The sequence below is a fragment of the Hevea brasiliensis genome, chromosome 13, assembly GCF_030052815.1.
Source record: "Hevea brasiliensis isolate MT/VB/25A 57/8 chromosome 13, ASM3005281v1, whole genome shotgun sequence".
Lineage (NCBI taxonomy): Eukaryota > Viridiplantae > Streptophyta > Magnoliopsida > Malpighiales > Euphorbiaceae > Hevea > Hevea brasiliensis.
Genome location: NC_079505.1, coordinates 4842541 through 4857740, shown reverse-complemented (window position 1 = coordinate 4857740; position 15200 = coordinate 4842541). Strand labels below are relative to the sequence as shown.

The 15200-nt window shown below is 30.6% G+C and overlaps 1 protein-coding gene and 1 pseudogene across 1 annotated transcript; both read left to right on the top strand.

Annotated features, from left to right (window-relative positions):
- The first annotated feature begins 4797 nt into the window (after nucleotides 1-4797).
- On the top strand, nucleotides 4798-8911 carry LOC131171776 (G-type lectin S-receptor-like serine/threonine-protein kinase RKS1; annotated as a pseudogene).
- A 3461-nt stretch (nucleotides 8912-12372) lies between these two features.
- Nucleotides 12373-14221, top strand: LOC131172011 (G-type lectin S-receptor-like serine/threonine-protein kinase At1g11410). The gene has a single exon (XM_058132955.1). It carries the CDS (start codon nucleotides 12899-12901, stop codon nucleotides 14219-14221), a length of 1323 nt encoding a protein of 440 aa, XP_057988938.1. The 5' UTR covers nucleotides 12373-12898.
- Nucleotides 14222-15200: the final 979 nt, after the last annotated feature.

Here is a 15200-nt window from a genome sequence, read left to right as displayed (position 1 = left end):
AATAATATTACAGACCAAAATCAAATAAATACTTCTAACACATGCGAAATTCTAGGAGTAAATAAAATTACACAAATATTGATAAACAACTGCGAAGGAGAAAAGCGTGTTAACCACAATAAAATCCTCTGTGCTTTGAAAAAATTATTGAACAGAGTGGCGTTCGACTTCGAGTAAAATATCAATTTTAACCATAATCTCTATAACTATCTAAAATTAATGCACCCTGTAGAGTGAAATGCAACATCAGCAATAATTTCACATCATAACAGCAAAAAGGTAATTTGGAGCACTCACACACCCAGTAATATCAATCATAATATATGGGAGCTGATCCCCTATACAGCTCTCTTAAATCCAACCTGGTGCCAGCAAAGAACTCAAGCCGGACTTTCGCTTAATAAACCAAATCGGGGTCCCAGCGAAGAACTCAAGCCGTGACTACCCCCGAAGGATCGGGTCCCAGCAAAGAACTCAAGCCGTGACTACCCGTCCTATCCATAGTCCACACCACATCACACGCACGCCAACGCACGCACACTGCTCCAAATTACCACAACAACATCCATGGCACTTGAACAGTTATGAATGCAACATAAATCGTGCCTAGAGTTTAACTACATAAATATATGCATATAAGTGATGCATGGGCATGCTTGAACATATAATAATATCGAAATTACAATTAAAATTAATATTTTACTCACAGACTTGACAACGGTCACTGTGGCGGCTGGGCGGAGGAAGAAGGCTGTCCCGGCTCACCTGACAATTACATTACAATTATTTAATACAAATGACTTAATACAAATCAAGAAAAGACCAAATACGTCCTAAGTCGTGCCGAAAATCCGGCAGAGTCTCCCCTATACCTAGGACCTACCCAACCTGCAAAAGGGCTCAAAACACACTTCTATATTCGCAACCCATATATCCACAATTCAATCTCATCACACAACCCCTCTGGGCCCATCAAATCAGTCATTCATCACAATATGTAAAATTTCAATTTAGTCCTTATAATTGATCATTTTTGCAAAAACTGCATAAATAAGCTCTAAAAATTCTAAAACTTTGCCCCGCGGTCCTTAGCAATATTACTAGGCTATTACAAAAAGAATCATAATTTTCTGAGCTACCACGAATATTTTATGAATTTTTAATCCTATTTAAGCACTAGAAAATTACGAAAAAGCAAGGTTTGGGTTTACCTTTGCCGATTCCGACTTCGGGGACGCGGTCGGAACGTCTGACAATGGGGGGTTAGTCAAAACCTCGGTCGAATTCGGAGACTTTTCCGGTAACGGGTCTGTCTGGCTGAAAATTCACAAACCCGGACAACTGTCGAATTTCCGCGAATTGAGGATACCTACACGAAGCCCACAACACGAGGGTTAGTACATAAATTTTTCAGAATTTTCTAAGCTCATTTAATGCTCGGAAAAATACTGCGAAGTTTCGTGGGACCCACCGAAAAACGGTGTCAAAAAAATTCAAAATTTATGTCGCCGCGAAGCTCTCGACGAGTGGAGCGCTCTGGTACTCTCGGTTTTCTCGTGGGGTTTACGGTTTGTGAGAAATCTAGCCCAAAAGTCAAAATGGGCTAAAACTTCCCGGGCAAAAATTGGACAAACCGCTCGATGGATTTCGGTGTTCTTGGTGTCTATGGAAAGCTCTCGACGAGTAGATGAGTTTAGACACAAGACCCGGTCCGATTGGTGGCCAGATCGACCGGGAAGACGAACGATCGCGCACGCGTGCGCGTCACTTCAGAAGCCATTTTCCGGCGTTCCAGGCTGCGGCCGGCCGTGGGGGAGGGGTGAGGCGGCGCGCCGGCGAGCTGAGGTGGCAGGGGAGGTGGTGGCGCGGCAAGGGGAGGAGGGAGGAGAGAGAAAAAGAGAGAGAAAGGGAAGAGGAGAAACGCGCGCGGGAGAGGAAGAAAAAGGAAGAAGAAGGCCGGTCCGATCCGGTCTGGTTCGATTCGACCGATTAGATTCAGAATACAAAATTTTGAATTTTTACTCTGCCTCGGGACCGAAAACGAGGTCCAAAAAATCCGAAAAAATTCCAGAAAACTCAGAAAAATTCATAGACTCCAAATATATTTTTAGTTTTGCCAAGTGGTCTTTAAATTAATTTTTTAAAATTCATCAAAGTTTATATTTTCGGAAAATCGAACCCGATTTTTAAAATCTGAAAAATCTCAAATAATTTTCTTAAAATTTAAATAATTAAACTATCAAAATTACTCATTAAATAATAAAATTTAAAATTTTTTTTTTGGGGTGTTACAAACAATTTTTAAAAAATATTAATTTAGATCTAGTTTTCATACAAGAACATTTTTATTTTTAATCTAGGAATATGTTTTTCAAAATATAAGAACTAATTAGTTTTACTAATGCAGATTATATGTTGAAGATGCCATTCATGATTCTTTGAAATTTAGATGGGTCATTTTTTAGTCTAAATGACATGACATTCCATTCAAAATGGCCAAAAAGAATAGTGAAACCAATTTTATATTGATCTTTAGGGGCTATTTGAATTTGCCAAAATCCAGATTTCATGCCAAACTTTGAAAAAATGTTTGCAGCAAAAAGTTTTTGAAGAAGATATTTCTTGTTTAGAATAGTATACATAATCCACTTTAAAGCTTGGTTAAGAGGTTTATAATTGATAACTAATCTAGGAACACCTCTTTCAATCTCAGAAGATTTATTGACATAAAAAGTAGCACAATTCCAGGGGGCCATAGAAGGGGAGATTAAACCATTAGAAAGCAAATCATCACTAAATAGTTTTTTGATTGGACTAAAATTTATTTGAGTAACGAAAAAGTTGGCAGAAGAACTAAATAGTTTAACTAAATATCAACTAAATGATGTATTTTTCAAAATATAAGAACCAAATAGTTAATTTCATTAAAATGCAAGAGCTGAATAATAATTTTCTCTAAATAGGCATTTTTTAATTGTATTTTTTTTTTCTCTAGCAATGTTTGTATGGTGCAAAAACTTGTTATGAAAATACTAGGGTAAATTACAATTTAATAATTGAGGTTTGACAAAACTTATAATTTAGTCTTTGTATTTTTAAAATTAAATAATTTAATCTCTGAGATTTGATAAAACTTATAATTTAGTCCCTACTGTTAGAATTTCAGTTAAGTTATCATTAATTCTAGCAAAAATGATCAAAATGTCTTTTAACTCTATTTTTAATATGAAAACAATTTAATTTTTAAAATTTTGCTTTCATAACAATATTTGTCCATATTCATATTTTTGTTCCTTTTTTTATGTATAAAAATATAATATAATATATGAAAATATTATAAATTCATATATATATATATATATATATATATATTATTCAATTAATAATCACATTAATAGAATTTTACAAATTAAAAGGGCTTAGTTATAAATAGTTATAATATTTAAGGGTTGTAAAATATATGGATGATTACGTAATTAACTAAAATTTTAAGGATCTTAAAGTAATTAATTCATATTTTAATAATTTAAGTTTAAAATTTTTCAATTTAATGGGACTCGCATTTTAAAAATACAAGTACTTAATTATCAATAAAATAAAATTTAAGAGACTAAATTATTAAAAAAATAAAAATTTAGGAACTAAATTATTTTAAGATTAAAAATAAAAATAAAGGCATTTTTATTATTTTTGTCAAAATTAACAGTAACTTAATAGAATTGTAACAATAAGAACTAAGTTACATATTTTGTCAAATATCAGATATTAAATTACTTCTTTTTAAAAATACAAAAATTAAATTATAAATTTTGTCAAATCTTAGAGACAAAATCATAATTTACTCAAAATACTAATTTAATTGGGGTTTTCTAATACACTCTATTTTAATAAATAATTTTACTTTCATATCATATTGTTAATTTTTTTTTTAATAATGAATCCAAATTTTTTATATTTTAATTTTTTTTAACCCTTCAAATATTATGAAAAAAAATTATTATTTCCTTTTATATGTAACGTCATATAATATAAAAAAAATATTTATTCAATAGAAATGACAAGAGAATTATTATTCAAAGAAATGACTAAAAAATTTATAGCCTGAGTGATAAGTTCATCCGGTTAAAATTTTATTGGTTTAATATTATATTTTTATATAAATATACTTAATAATAATATTTAAAATTTTAAAATTTTTTATATAAAACTTAGAAACATAATTGAAATATATTGTACATATAATCTAATAAATATTGTTTAAAAAAATCTAATAAATATTAAAATATTAATTTTAAAAATTATATGTTAATTAATCAAACATATTTATTTATATTAATAAGCTTTATATTTAATTAATTTCATATTTAGTTAATATATATTTAATTATTTTTTTTAATAATCCAATATGAAGAGAATTTATTTAATATACGTATGTCGATTATGATGATTATAATGAGCCACAACGTGAAATCCACCATAATAGAAGAGCCGCAGCATAGACAATCCTTTCTACAGGCAAAATTTCTCATCCTTTCTTTCTAATTCATCTGACTAGAATACAATCTTATATTATTTTTTATATATTATTTTTCAATAAATAAAATTGAAATATTTTATAAAGTTTTAATTTTCTAAAAAATAATTATTATTAAAAATATTTTTTTATAAATTATTAATTAAAATTTATAAAATTAAACAGATTTAACATTTGTTATTTAAGTGGAGAAGTGTGATAACCTTATTTTTATAAGGGTATATTAGTTTGGTAATATTGGCTTACTTAATGGTATTGGAAATTCCACCCCTTTTAAATAGAATATTGACGTGTCTCCATCTTTTTTTACGTCCGTAGAGGACAGATCCTACTGCGATTGCTTGGAATGCAGTCCATATATTCGTTAAAATGTCACAATGAATAGGGCTTCTGCTGTAGTATTTAATGGACCTTGTCCATTCTCTTCCTCTGTTGTTTTCGGCTTGCAAGCTCATTAATCATCCTACTCCTGCACCTACAAATTTCAACCTTTCCTCCACGTTGGTGCATTTGGTTCAATGGACACGTTTCTTCAGTCTACAATGTTCAAAAGTAGGCTACTATTGTCAATGTTTGTTGGTGAAGAAGATAAGAAATATAGTTGAAAAAATCTCAGTTTACTTATCAAAAGTGTTAGCTCGTTGTGGACTTTTCTAGCTTAAAAATATGACCACATCCCACATAAGTTTCATTTCAATGATGATTACAGAACCAGTATGGATTTTCCAAAGTTGTTCCTGCGTTCTTCTCTTCTAGTCCTCCATTTCGCATTTTCTTTTTCGAAAGACACCATAACTATAAACCAAACCATTCATGATGGTGACTTTCTGATCTCTAGAGAAAATAATTTTGCATTAGGATTCTTTAGCCCCGGAAGTTCCAGTTTTAGATATCTTGGAATCTGGTACCATAAAGTCCGAGAGCAAACTGTGGTGTGGGTAGCAAATAGGGATGATCCAATCAATGGTTCCGCGGGAGTTCTATCAATTGACCAATATGGAAATCTCGTTCTCCGTAGCTACCATAGCCAGAAGGTTCCTGTATGGTCTACAAATGTCTCAGTCGAGGTTGCAGATACTTGTGTTATAGCTCAGCTCTTGGATACAGGAAATTTGGTTTTGTTCCACGATAGAAGTAAAAGTACTGTGTGGGAAAGCTTTGATCATCCTACGGATACTATACTGCCAGGAATGAAACTTGGATTGAACCAAAGGACAGGCATGAACCGGTTCCCGATATGTTGGAAATCAGCAGGTGACCCTGGAACGGGAAACTTTTCACTTCGGATCAACCCAAAAGGATCACCACAGGTCTTTATCTATTGGGGTATAAAATATATTTGGCGAGGCTTTCCTTGGCCCTTGAAAAGTTATACAGATATATCCAATGTTAGTTTTGTCAACAATCAAAATGAGACATATATGACCTACTCTGTTTCTGATGCTTCTGTTATCCTAAGGGTAATGTTGGACTATTCAGGGCTAGTTAAGAATCTAATTTGGCATGAAAAAGATGGCAAATGGAATGAATTCTGGTCGGTACCAAAATCTCCTTGTGATCCGTATGGGCATTGTGGTACCTATGGAATATGTGATCCTGAATTTCTTAGTCGAAGATTTGAATGTGATTGTTTACCGGGGTATGAACCCAAGTCCCCAAGGGACTGGCATATTATAAAAGATGCATCAGGGGGGTGTGTCAGGAAGCGGCTAGAGTCTACCTCATTATGTGGGCATGGAGAAGGATTTGTGAAAGTGGCAAATGTTAAAGTACCTGACACTTCAGCAGCAGTTTGGGTGAGCACGAATATGAGTCCAAGGGACTGTGAAAAGAATTGCGGGAGGAATTGTTCATGCTCTGCATATGCAAGCATAGATATTGCTGGGAAGGGGACTGGCTGTTTGACATGGTATGGCAAATTGATGGACACTGTGCAAAATAGGGAAGAGGGATATGATATTTATGTTCGTGTTGATGCAGTCGAATTAGGTAATGTATTTTTGCCTTCGACCAATTTTGAACAAAACCAATGTGTATAATCAGGTGACAAATTGGATAATCAGCGCTGCATGAATTGTTTGTGCTTATGTTCTATCATTATACCTTGCCTTTTAACTTCCTTTTCTTTTCCTCTTTGATGGAACAATGATAAATTCTTTTCCCTACTCACACAGCTGAAATTGCCGAAAAATGGAATGGTTTTCTTAAAAGGAAGGATATGTTAGCCATTTTAGTAATATCTGTTGTTTCAGCTTGGTTTGTCATCATCTTGTTTACATATTTGTGGCTCAAGAAGAAGAAGAAAAGGGGTAAGAAACAAGATTTTGTATGATGTTTTGTGCCTATCTATGTATATTCATACCTTTGATTTGAGTAAGCATTAAGCATTCTGGTTTCATCATTTTGATGGCAGTGAGGAACAAATGGAACAAAAGGTGGCTTGATACAATTGGCACAGTGGAAAATCAAGTCGAAGGTAGCATGAGTCATCCAGAGGTTGCTTTTTTCAATTTGAGCACTATACTTGCTGCAACTAACAGTTTCTCTCCAGCTAAAAAACTAGGGCAAGGTGGTTTTGGTGTGGTTTATAAGGTGCATATATATAACTTATGTGCAAATGTCTAAAACTATGTACATGTGCTTGTCTTCGTCTCTAGTTGTTGTGAGATTCTAAATATGAAAACATGACTATAGGGTAAATTGTCTAATGGAAAGGAAGTTGCTGTGAAAAGACTTTCAAAAGATTCGGGGCAAGGAATAGATGAATTTAAAAATGAAGTTTTACTGATTGCAAAACTTCAACATCAGAATTTGGTGAAACTCATAGGATGTTGTATTCAGGGAGAGGAACCGATGCTAGTTTATGAATACATGCCAAACAAAAGCTTGGACTCCTTTCTTTTCAGTAAGTCCTGTGTATATTCTACTTTATTTAGCATTGTATTCCACAAGTTGTCTAATTCCATTTGGTTCAACAATATGAGTGATGGACATTGAATGCATAAATTGGCACTGATTCAATTGGAAATCTTTTGTTAGATGAAACAAGAAGGTCAATCTTGGATTGGAGAAAACGCTTTGATATTATCGTTGGGATTGCTCGTGGAATCTTATATATTCACCAAGATTCTAGGTTGAAAATTATCCATAGAGATCTAAAAACCAGCAATATCCTATTGGATGAAGAAATGAATCCAAAAATTTCAGATTTTGGCCTAGCTAGAATCTTCAAAGGCGACCAAACTCATGAGAAGACAAACAGAATAGTTGGAACATTGTAAGTATACCTACACACTCAGCAGCTAGACACAGAACCATTGCTAAGAATACCTTTGTATCTTACATTAATTTGAAAGGAGCATTATAATTATTTTTTTTTCTATCTGTTTTTCATATGCAGTGGGTACATGTCTCCAGAATATGTGGTATTTGGAAAGTTTTCAACGAAATCTGATGTCTTTAGTTTTGGCATCATATTATTAGAGATTATTACAGGGAAAAGGAACAATAGCTTTTATCAAGAGGATTTTTACCCAAGCATGATAGGAAAAGTAAGTTAAAAAGATATGGGTAAATTATATTAATCATCATTGAATTTTACATTGATTTTCTTTGTGGTCATAAAGCTAGAACTTGTTGCAATTTAGTAACTGAAATTCGATTTTGTTGCAATTAGTTTCCTGACTTCAGTGGGAAACCACCAGAAATCTCACATGGCATTCAATTTGGGGCTAGTTTTGTAAGGCTTCTTCAATTTGATTTTTGATCTAGACCTCATTTTTAGTATCTTTCTTGACTTGTATATCATCTTAGATGTCCAATGAAATTCTTACCAAAATCACCACTGTCAAGTTAGCATGCACTAGTTGAAAAAAAAAAAAAAAAATAAAACTAGTGATCAAATTATTAAAACTTGAATTTTTATGACCACAATAAAGAAATCCATGTAAAATTCAGCGAGCATAAAAATATTTTACCCTTGAAGATGCTTATAGTAACTAATTATTTTCCAAATTGTAATAATTTGTTTATGGGTTCATCTAATGATGAGATGTTATAGATATGGCATTTATGGAGAGAAGAGAGAGCATGGGAGATGGTTGATTCATCACTAAAGCATTCTTGTTCTCCTGATGAAGTATTGAGATGCATCCAAATTGGGCTCTTATGCGTACAAGAAGATGTAATGGAAAGACCGACCATGTCAACTGTTGTTCTAATGTTAAATAGCGAAATTAGTCTTCCTTCTCCTAAGCAACCTGCATTCACTTTCAGAAAGTCTAGTATTATTAATTCTAGTTCATTAGAGCCAAAAGAAGGATTTTATTCTGTGGATGAGGAGACAATTACTGAGGTTGTTTGTCGTTGAATATCTCTCATCAATTACATAAATTTTTAGTATAGGGATCCAAGATATGCTTCTTCTGATATTATTTTTTTTTTAGACTTGGTTTATCATGAAATTAAATCTAAAACATAAATATATATGAAATTTATGTAATTTATCTGTATAAATATTATAAAGTTAGTCCTTAAAAAGGAATATAAAAAATTGTCGAGTTGCACTTTTTTTAGAGGGTGTGAGAGTCTGTTTTCATTTCATGTGACATTATACTATAAATTATTGAAGGCCCTTAAAGTTATATGTCATTCAAATGTTTTTTATTATAATTAGTACATTTTTAATTCATTTAAATAATAAATGAATTAAATTATTGTACTTACAAAAGGAGTTTTGAAATTCAAGCTTTAATTTTATGTGAAAATTACTAAAAATGCCAAGGGCTTGATAATGTCAAGGGCTACTGAAAATGAGCTGCTAAAGCGATGGGGACATGATGGTCACGTGAATATAAATGAAAGGTATGTCTCTTTATTTTAGTTAAATTAATTAATTAATTTTTATATTTTAAAAAATAAAGTTGTTTTGTTTCTTTCTTTTTATGAATTAATTAATTAGTGTTTATATTTTAATAAGAAATAAAAAATTTTTTATAGTGAAGAATAAATTTGAATTTATATTTTTTTTAAAATTATTTAAATATAATTCCATTCAAGTTCTTGGCACTTTTTTATGTTTTCTCCATTGAAAATTAATTTTTTTAAATTATCGCCTTAATTACTTAGAAATCTATATCAACTAATACTTTATTAAGTATTATTTTTCAATAGAGAAAATACAAAAAATAAAGCACAGAGAATTAAATGAAAATACAAGAATAATTTTTAAAAATTGTAAATTTAAATTTAGTTTTCATGCAAAAACATTTTTACTTTTAATCTAGGAATATGTTTTTTAAATATAAGAACTAATTAGTTTTATTAAAAAAGAATACTAAATAGTTGTTTGACTGGACTAAAATTTATTTGAGTAACAAAAAAATTGATAAAAGAACTAAATAGTTTGATAAAATATCGACTAAATAATATATTTTTTAAAATATAAAAACTAAATAATTAATTTTATTAAAATATAAGAGTTAAATATTAATTTTCTTTAATTAGGAAAGCTAATTTGATTGCATATTTTTATTTATTTTTTTCCTCTAGCAATATTTGTATGGTGCAAAAACTTGTTATGAAAATACTAGAGTAAATTATAATTTAATAACTGAGATTTTACAAAACTTACAATTTAATTCTTATTGTTAGAATTTTAGTTAAGTTATTATTAATTCTAATAAAAATGATCAAAATAATCTTAACTCTACAAGTTAATTTCTAACATTAGATTTACAGTTAATTTCTAATTAAATTTAACAAAAATAGTAAAATATTTTTAACTGCATTTACAATCTGAAAACAATTTAATTTTTAAAATTTTACTTTCATAACAATTTTTATCCATATTCATATTTTTTTCATCTTTTTATGTATAAAAAATATAATATAATATATGGGAATATTATAAATTGATATATTATATATATATATATATTAAAATAATAATTACATAAATAGAATTTTACAAATTATAAGGCTTATTTATAAATAGTTATAATATTTAAGGATCAATTTATAAATATATGAATGATTTTGTAATTAATCAAAATTTTAAGTACCTTAAAGTAATTAATTCATATTTTAATACTTTAAGTTTAAAATTTCTGAATTTTATGGGACTCACATTTTAAATATATAGAGACTAAATTATCAATAAAATAAAATTTAAGTGACTAAATTATTAGAAAAATAAAACTTTAAGGACTAAATTATTTTAAGATTAAAAATAAAAATAAGGACATTTTGATTATTTTTGTTAAAATTAATAATAACTTAATCAAATTGTAACAATAAGTACTAAGGTTTTGTCAAATCTCAAAAACTAAATTACTTTTTTTTTTTAAATACAGAGATTAAAATATAAGTTTTATTAAATCTTAAAGACTGAATTATTATTTACTCAAAATACTAATTTAATTAGGGTTTTCTAACACACTCTATTTTAATAAATAATTTTAATTTCATATCACATTGACAATTTTTTTTTTAATAATGAATCCAAATTTTTTCTATTTTAATTTTTTTACCCTTCAAATATTATGGAAAAATTATTATTTCCTTTTATAATGTAACATCATATAATATAAAAAAAATATTTATTCAATAGAAATGACAAGAGAATTGTTATTCAAAGAAATGATTAGAAAATTTATAGCTTGAGTAATAAGTTCATCCAGTTAAAATTTTATTGGTTTAATATTATATTTTTATATAAATATACTTAATAATAATATTTAAAATTTAAATATTTTTTATATAAAACTTAGAAACATAATTGAAATATATTGTGCATATAATCTAATAAATATTGTTTAAAAAAATAATCTAATAAATATTAAAATATTAATTTTAAAAATTATATGTTAATTAATAAACATATTTATTTATATTAATAAGCTTTATATTTAATTAATTTCATATTTAGTTGATATGGATTTAATTATTTTTTTTAATAATCCAATATGAAGAGAATTTATTTAATATAACCATTATATATACCTATGTTGATTATAATGATTATAATGAGACACAACGTGAAATCCACCATAATAGAAGAGCCTCAGCATAGACAATCTTTTCTACAGGGAAAATTTCTCATCCTTTCTTTTTAATTCATCCAACTAGAATAAAATCTTTTATATATATATATATATATATATATATATATATATATATATATATATTATTTTTTCAATAAATAAAATTGAAATATTTTATAAAGTTTTAATTTTCTAAAAAATAATTATTATTGAAAATATTTTTATATAAATTATTAATTAAAATATGTAAAATTGAACAAATTTAACATTTGTTATTTAATATGAGAGGTATGATAAATTTTAACAATCGTCCCTGAACTTATTTAGTTGTAACATTATAGTCTTTTAACTTAAAAACGTAACATAAATCCCACCAATTTTCACATTTTACACAATAAAATCCCTCTACCTTCTAATTACTAATTTTTCAGTTAGACGTTGACCTGGACAGTTCCAGCATGGAGTTTAGTCAATATTTATCTTTTTTCTCTCAAGTCATGTGTAAATTGAATCAATCTTCTCTCTATAGACAAAATAATTTTTTACATGTAGAGAGAATAATTTTACACTTTGCATAAAGAAATAAGAGAGAAATGTTGATAAAACACTATGTGAGAGTTGTTCACATCAGTTTCTAATTGAAAAATCAATAATTGAAAGTCAGAGAGATTTTACTGTGTAAAATTTAAAAATATAAAAAGTTTTATATTACATTTTAAAGTTAAAATACTATAGAGTTATAATTATATAAATTTAAAGACAAGTATTAAAATTTATCTAGCAGAAGTGTGATAACCTTATTTTTATAAGGGTATATTAGTTTGGTAATATTGGCTTACTTCTGGTAGAATTGGAAATTCCACCCCTTTTAAATGGAATATTGACGTGTCTCCATTTTTTTTCACGCTCGTGGAGGAGAGGGAGCTTCTCTCGCTGCGTTTTGCTTGGAATGCAGTCCATATATTCGTTAAAATGTCACAATGAATAGGGCTTCTGCTGTAGGGTTTAATGGACCTCGTCCATTCTCTTCCTCTGTTGTTTTTGGCTTGCAAGTTCATTAATCATCCTACTCCTGCACCTACAAATTTCAACCTTTCCTCCACGTTGGTGCATTTGGTTCAATGGACACGTTTCTTCAGTCTACAATGTTCAAAAGTAGGTTACTATTGTCAATTTTCGTTGGTGAAGAAGACAAGAAATATAGTTAAAAAAAAATCTCAGTTTACTTGTCAAAAGTGTTAGCTCCTTGCGGACTTTTCTAGCTTAAAAATATGACCACATCCCACATAAGTTTCATTTCAATGATGATTACAGAACCAGTATGGATTTTCCAAAGTTGTTCCTGCGTTCTTCTCTTCTAGTCCTTCATTTCGCATTTTCTTCTTCCAAAGACGCCATAACTATAAACCAAACCATTCATGATGGTGACTTTCTGATCTCTAGAGAAAATAATTTTGCATTAGGATTCTTTAGCCCCGGAAGTTCCAGTTTTAGATATCTTGGAATCTGGTACCATAAAGTCCGAGAGCAAACTGTGGTGTGGGTAGCAAATAGAGATGATCCAATCAATGGTTCCTCGGGAGTTCTATCAATTGACCAATATGGAAATCTCGTTCTCCGTAGCTACCATAGCCAGAAGGTTCCTGTATGGTCTACAAATGTCTCAGTGGAGGTTGCAGATACTTGTGTTGTAGCTCAGCTCTTGGATACAGGAAATTTGGTTTTGTTCCACGATAGAAGTAAAAGTACTGTGTGGGAAAGCTTTGATCATCCTACGGATGCTATGCTGCCAGGAATGAAACTTGGATTGAACCGAAGGACAGGCATGAACCGGTTCCCGATATGTTGGAGATCAGCAGATGACGCTGGAACTGGAAACTTTTCACTTCGGATCAACCCAAAAGGATCACCACAGGTCTTTATCTATTGGGGTATAAAATATATTTGGCGAGGCTTTCCTTGGCCCTTGAAAAGTTATACAGATATATCCAATGTTAGTTTTGTCAACAATCAAAATAAGACATATATGACCTACTCTGTTTCTGATGCTTCTGTTATCCTAAGCGTAATGTTGGACTATTCAGGACTAGTTAAGAATCTAATTCGGCATGAAAAAGATGGCAAATGGAATGAATTCTGGTCGGCACCAAAATCTCCGTGTGATCCATATGGGCGTTGTGGTACCTATGGAATATGTGATCCTGACTTTCTTAGTCGAAGATTTGAATGTGATTGTTTACCGGGGAATGAACCCAAGTCCCCAAAGGACTGGCATATTCTAAAAGATGCATCAGGCGGGTGTGTCAGGAAGCGGCTAGAGTCTACCTCATTATGTGGCCATGGAGAAGGATTTGTGAAAGTGGCAAATGTTAAAGTACCTGACACTACAGCAGCAGTTTGGGTGAGCATGAATATGAGTCCAATGGACTGTGAAAGGAATTGCAAGAGGAATTGTTCATGCTCTGCATATGCAAGCATAGATATTGCTGGGAAGGAGACTGGCTGTTTGACATGGTATGGCAAATTGATGGACACTGCACACGATAGGGAAGAGGGACATGATATTTATGTTCGTGTTGATGCAGTCGAATTAGGTAATGCATTTTTGCCATGGACAAATTTTGAACAAAACCAATGTGTATAGTCAGATGACAAATTGGATAATCAGCCCTGCATGAATTGTTTGTGCTTATGTTCTATCATTATACCTTGCCTTTTAACTTTCTTTTCTCTACCACTCTGATGGAACAATAATAAATTCTTTTCCCTACTCACACAGCCGAAATCGCCCAAGAATGGAATGGATTCTTAAAAGGAAGGATATGTATGCCATTCTAGTAGTATCTGTTGTTTCCGCTTGGTTTGTCATCATCTCATTTACATATTTGTGGTTCGAGAAGAAGAAGAAAAGGGGTAAGAAACAAGATTTTGTATGATGTTTTGTGCCTTTATGTGTGCATTCATACCTCTGATTTGAGTAAGCATTAAGCATTCTGGTTTCATCTTTTTGATGGCAGCGAGGAACAAATGGAACAAAGGATGGCTTGATACAATTGGCACAGTGGAAAATCAAGTCGAAGGTAGCATGAGTCATCCAGAAATTGCTTTTTTCAATCTGAGCACTATACTTGCTGCAACTAATAGTTTCTCTCCAGCTAACAAACTAGGGCAAGGTAGTTTTGGCGTGGTTTATAAGGTACATATAAATAACTTCTGTGCAAATGTCTCAAAACTGTGTACATGTGCTTGTCTTCGTCTCTAGTTGTTGTTGTGAGATTCTAAATGTGAAAACATGACTGAAGGGCAAATTGTCTAATGGAAAGGAAGTTGCTGTGAAAAGACTTTCAAAAAATTCAGGGCAAGGAATAGATGAATTTAAAAATGAAGTTTTGCTGATTGCAAAACTTCAACATTAGAATCTGGTGAAACTGATAGGATGCTGCATTCAGGGAGAGGAACCGATGCTAGTTTATGAATACATGCCAAACAAAAGCTTGGACTCCTTTCTTTTCAATAAGTCTTGTGTATATTCTACTTTATTTAGCATTGTATTCCACAAGTTGTCTAATTTCATCTGGTTCAACAATATGAGTGATGGACATAGAATGCATAAATTGGCACTG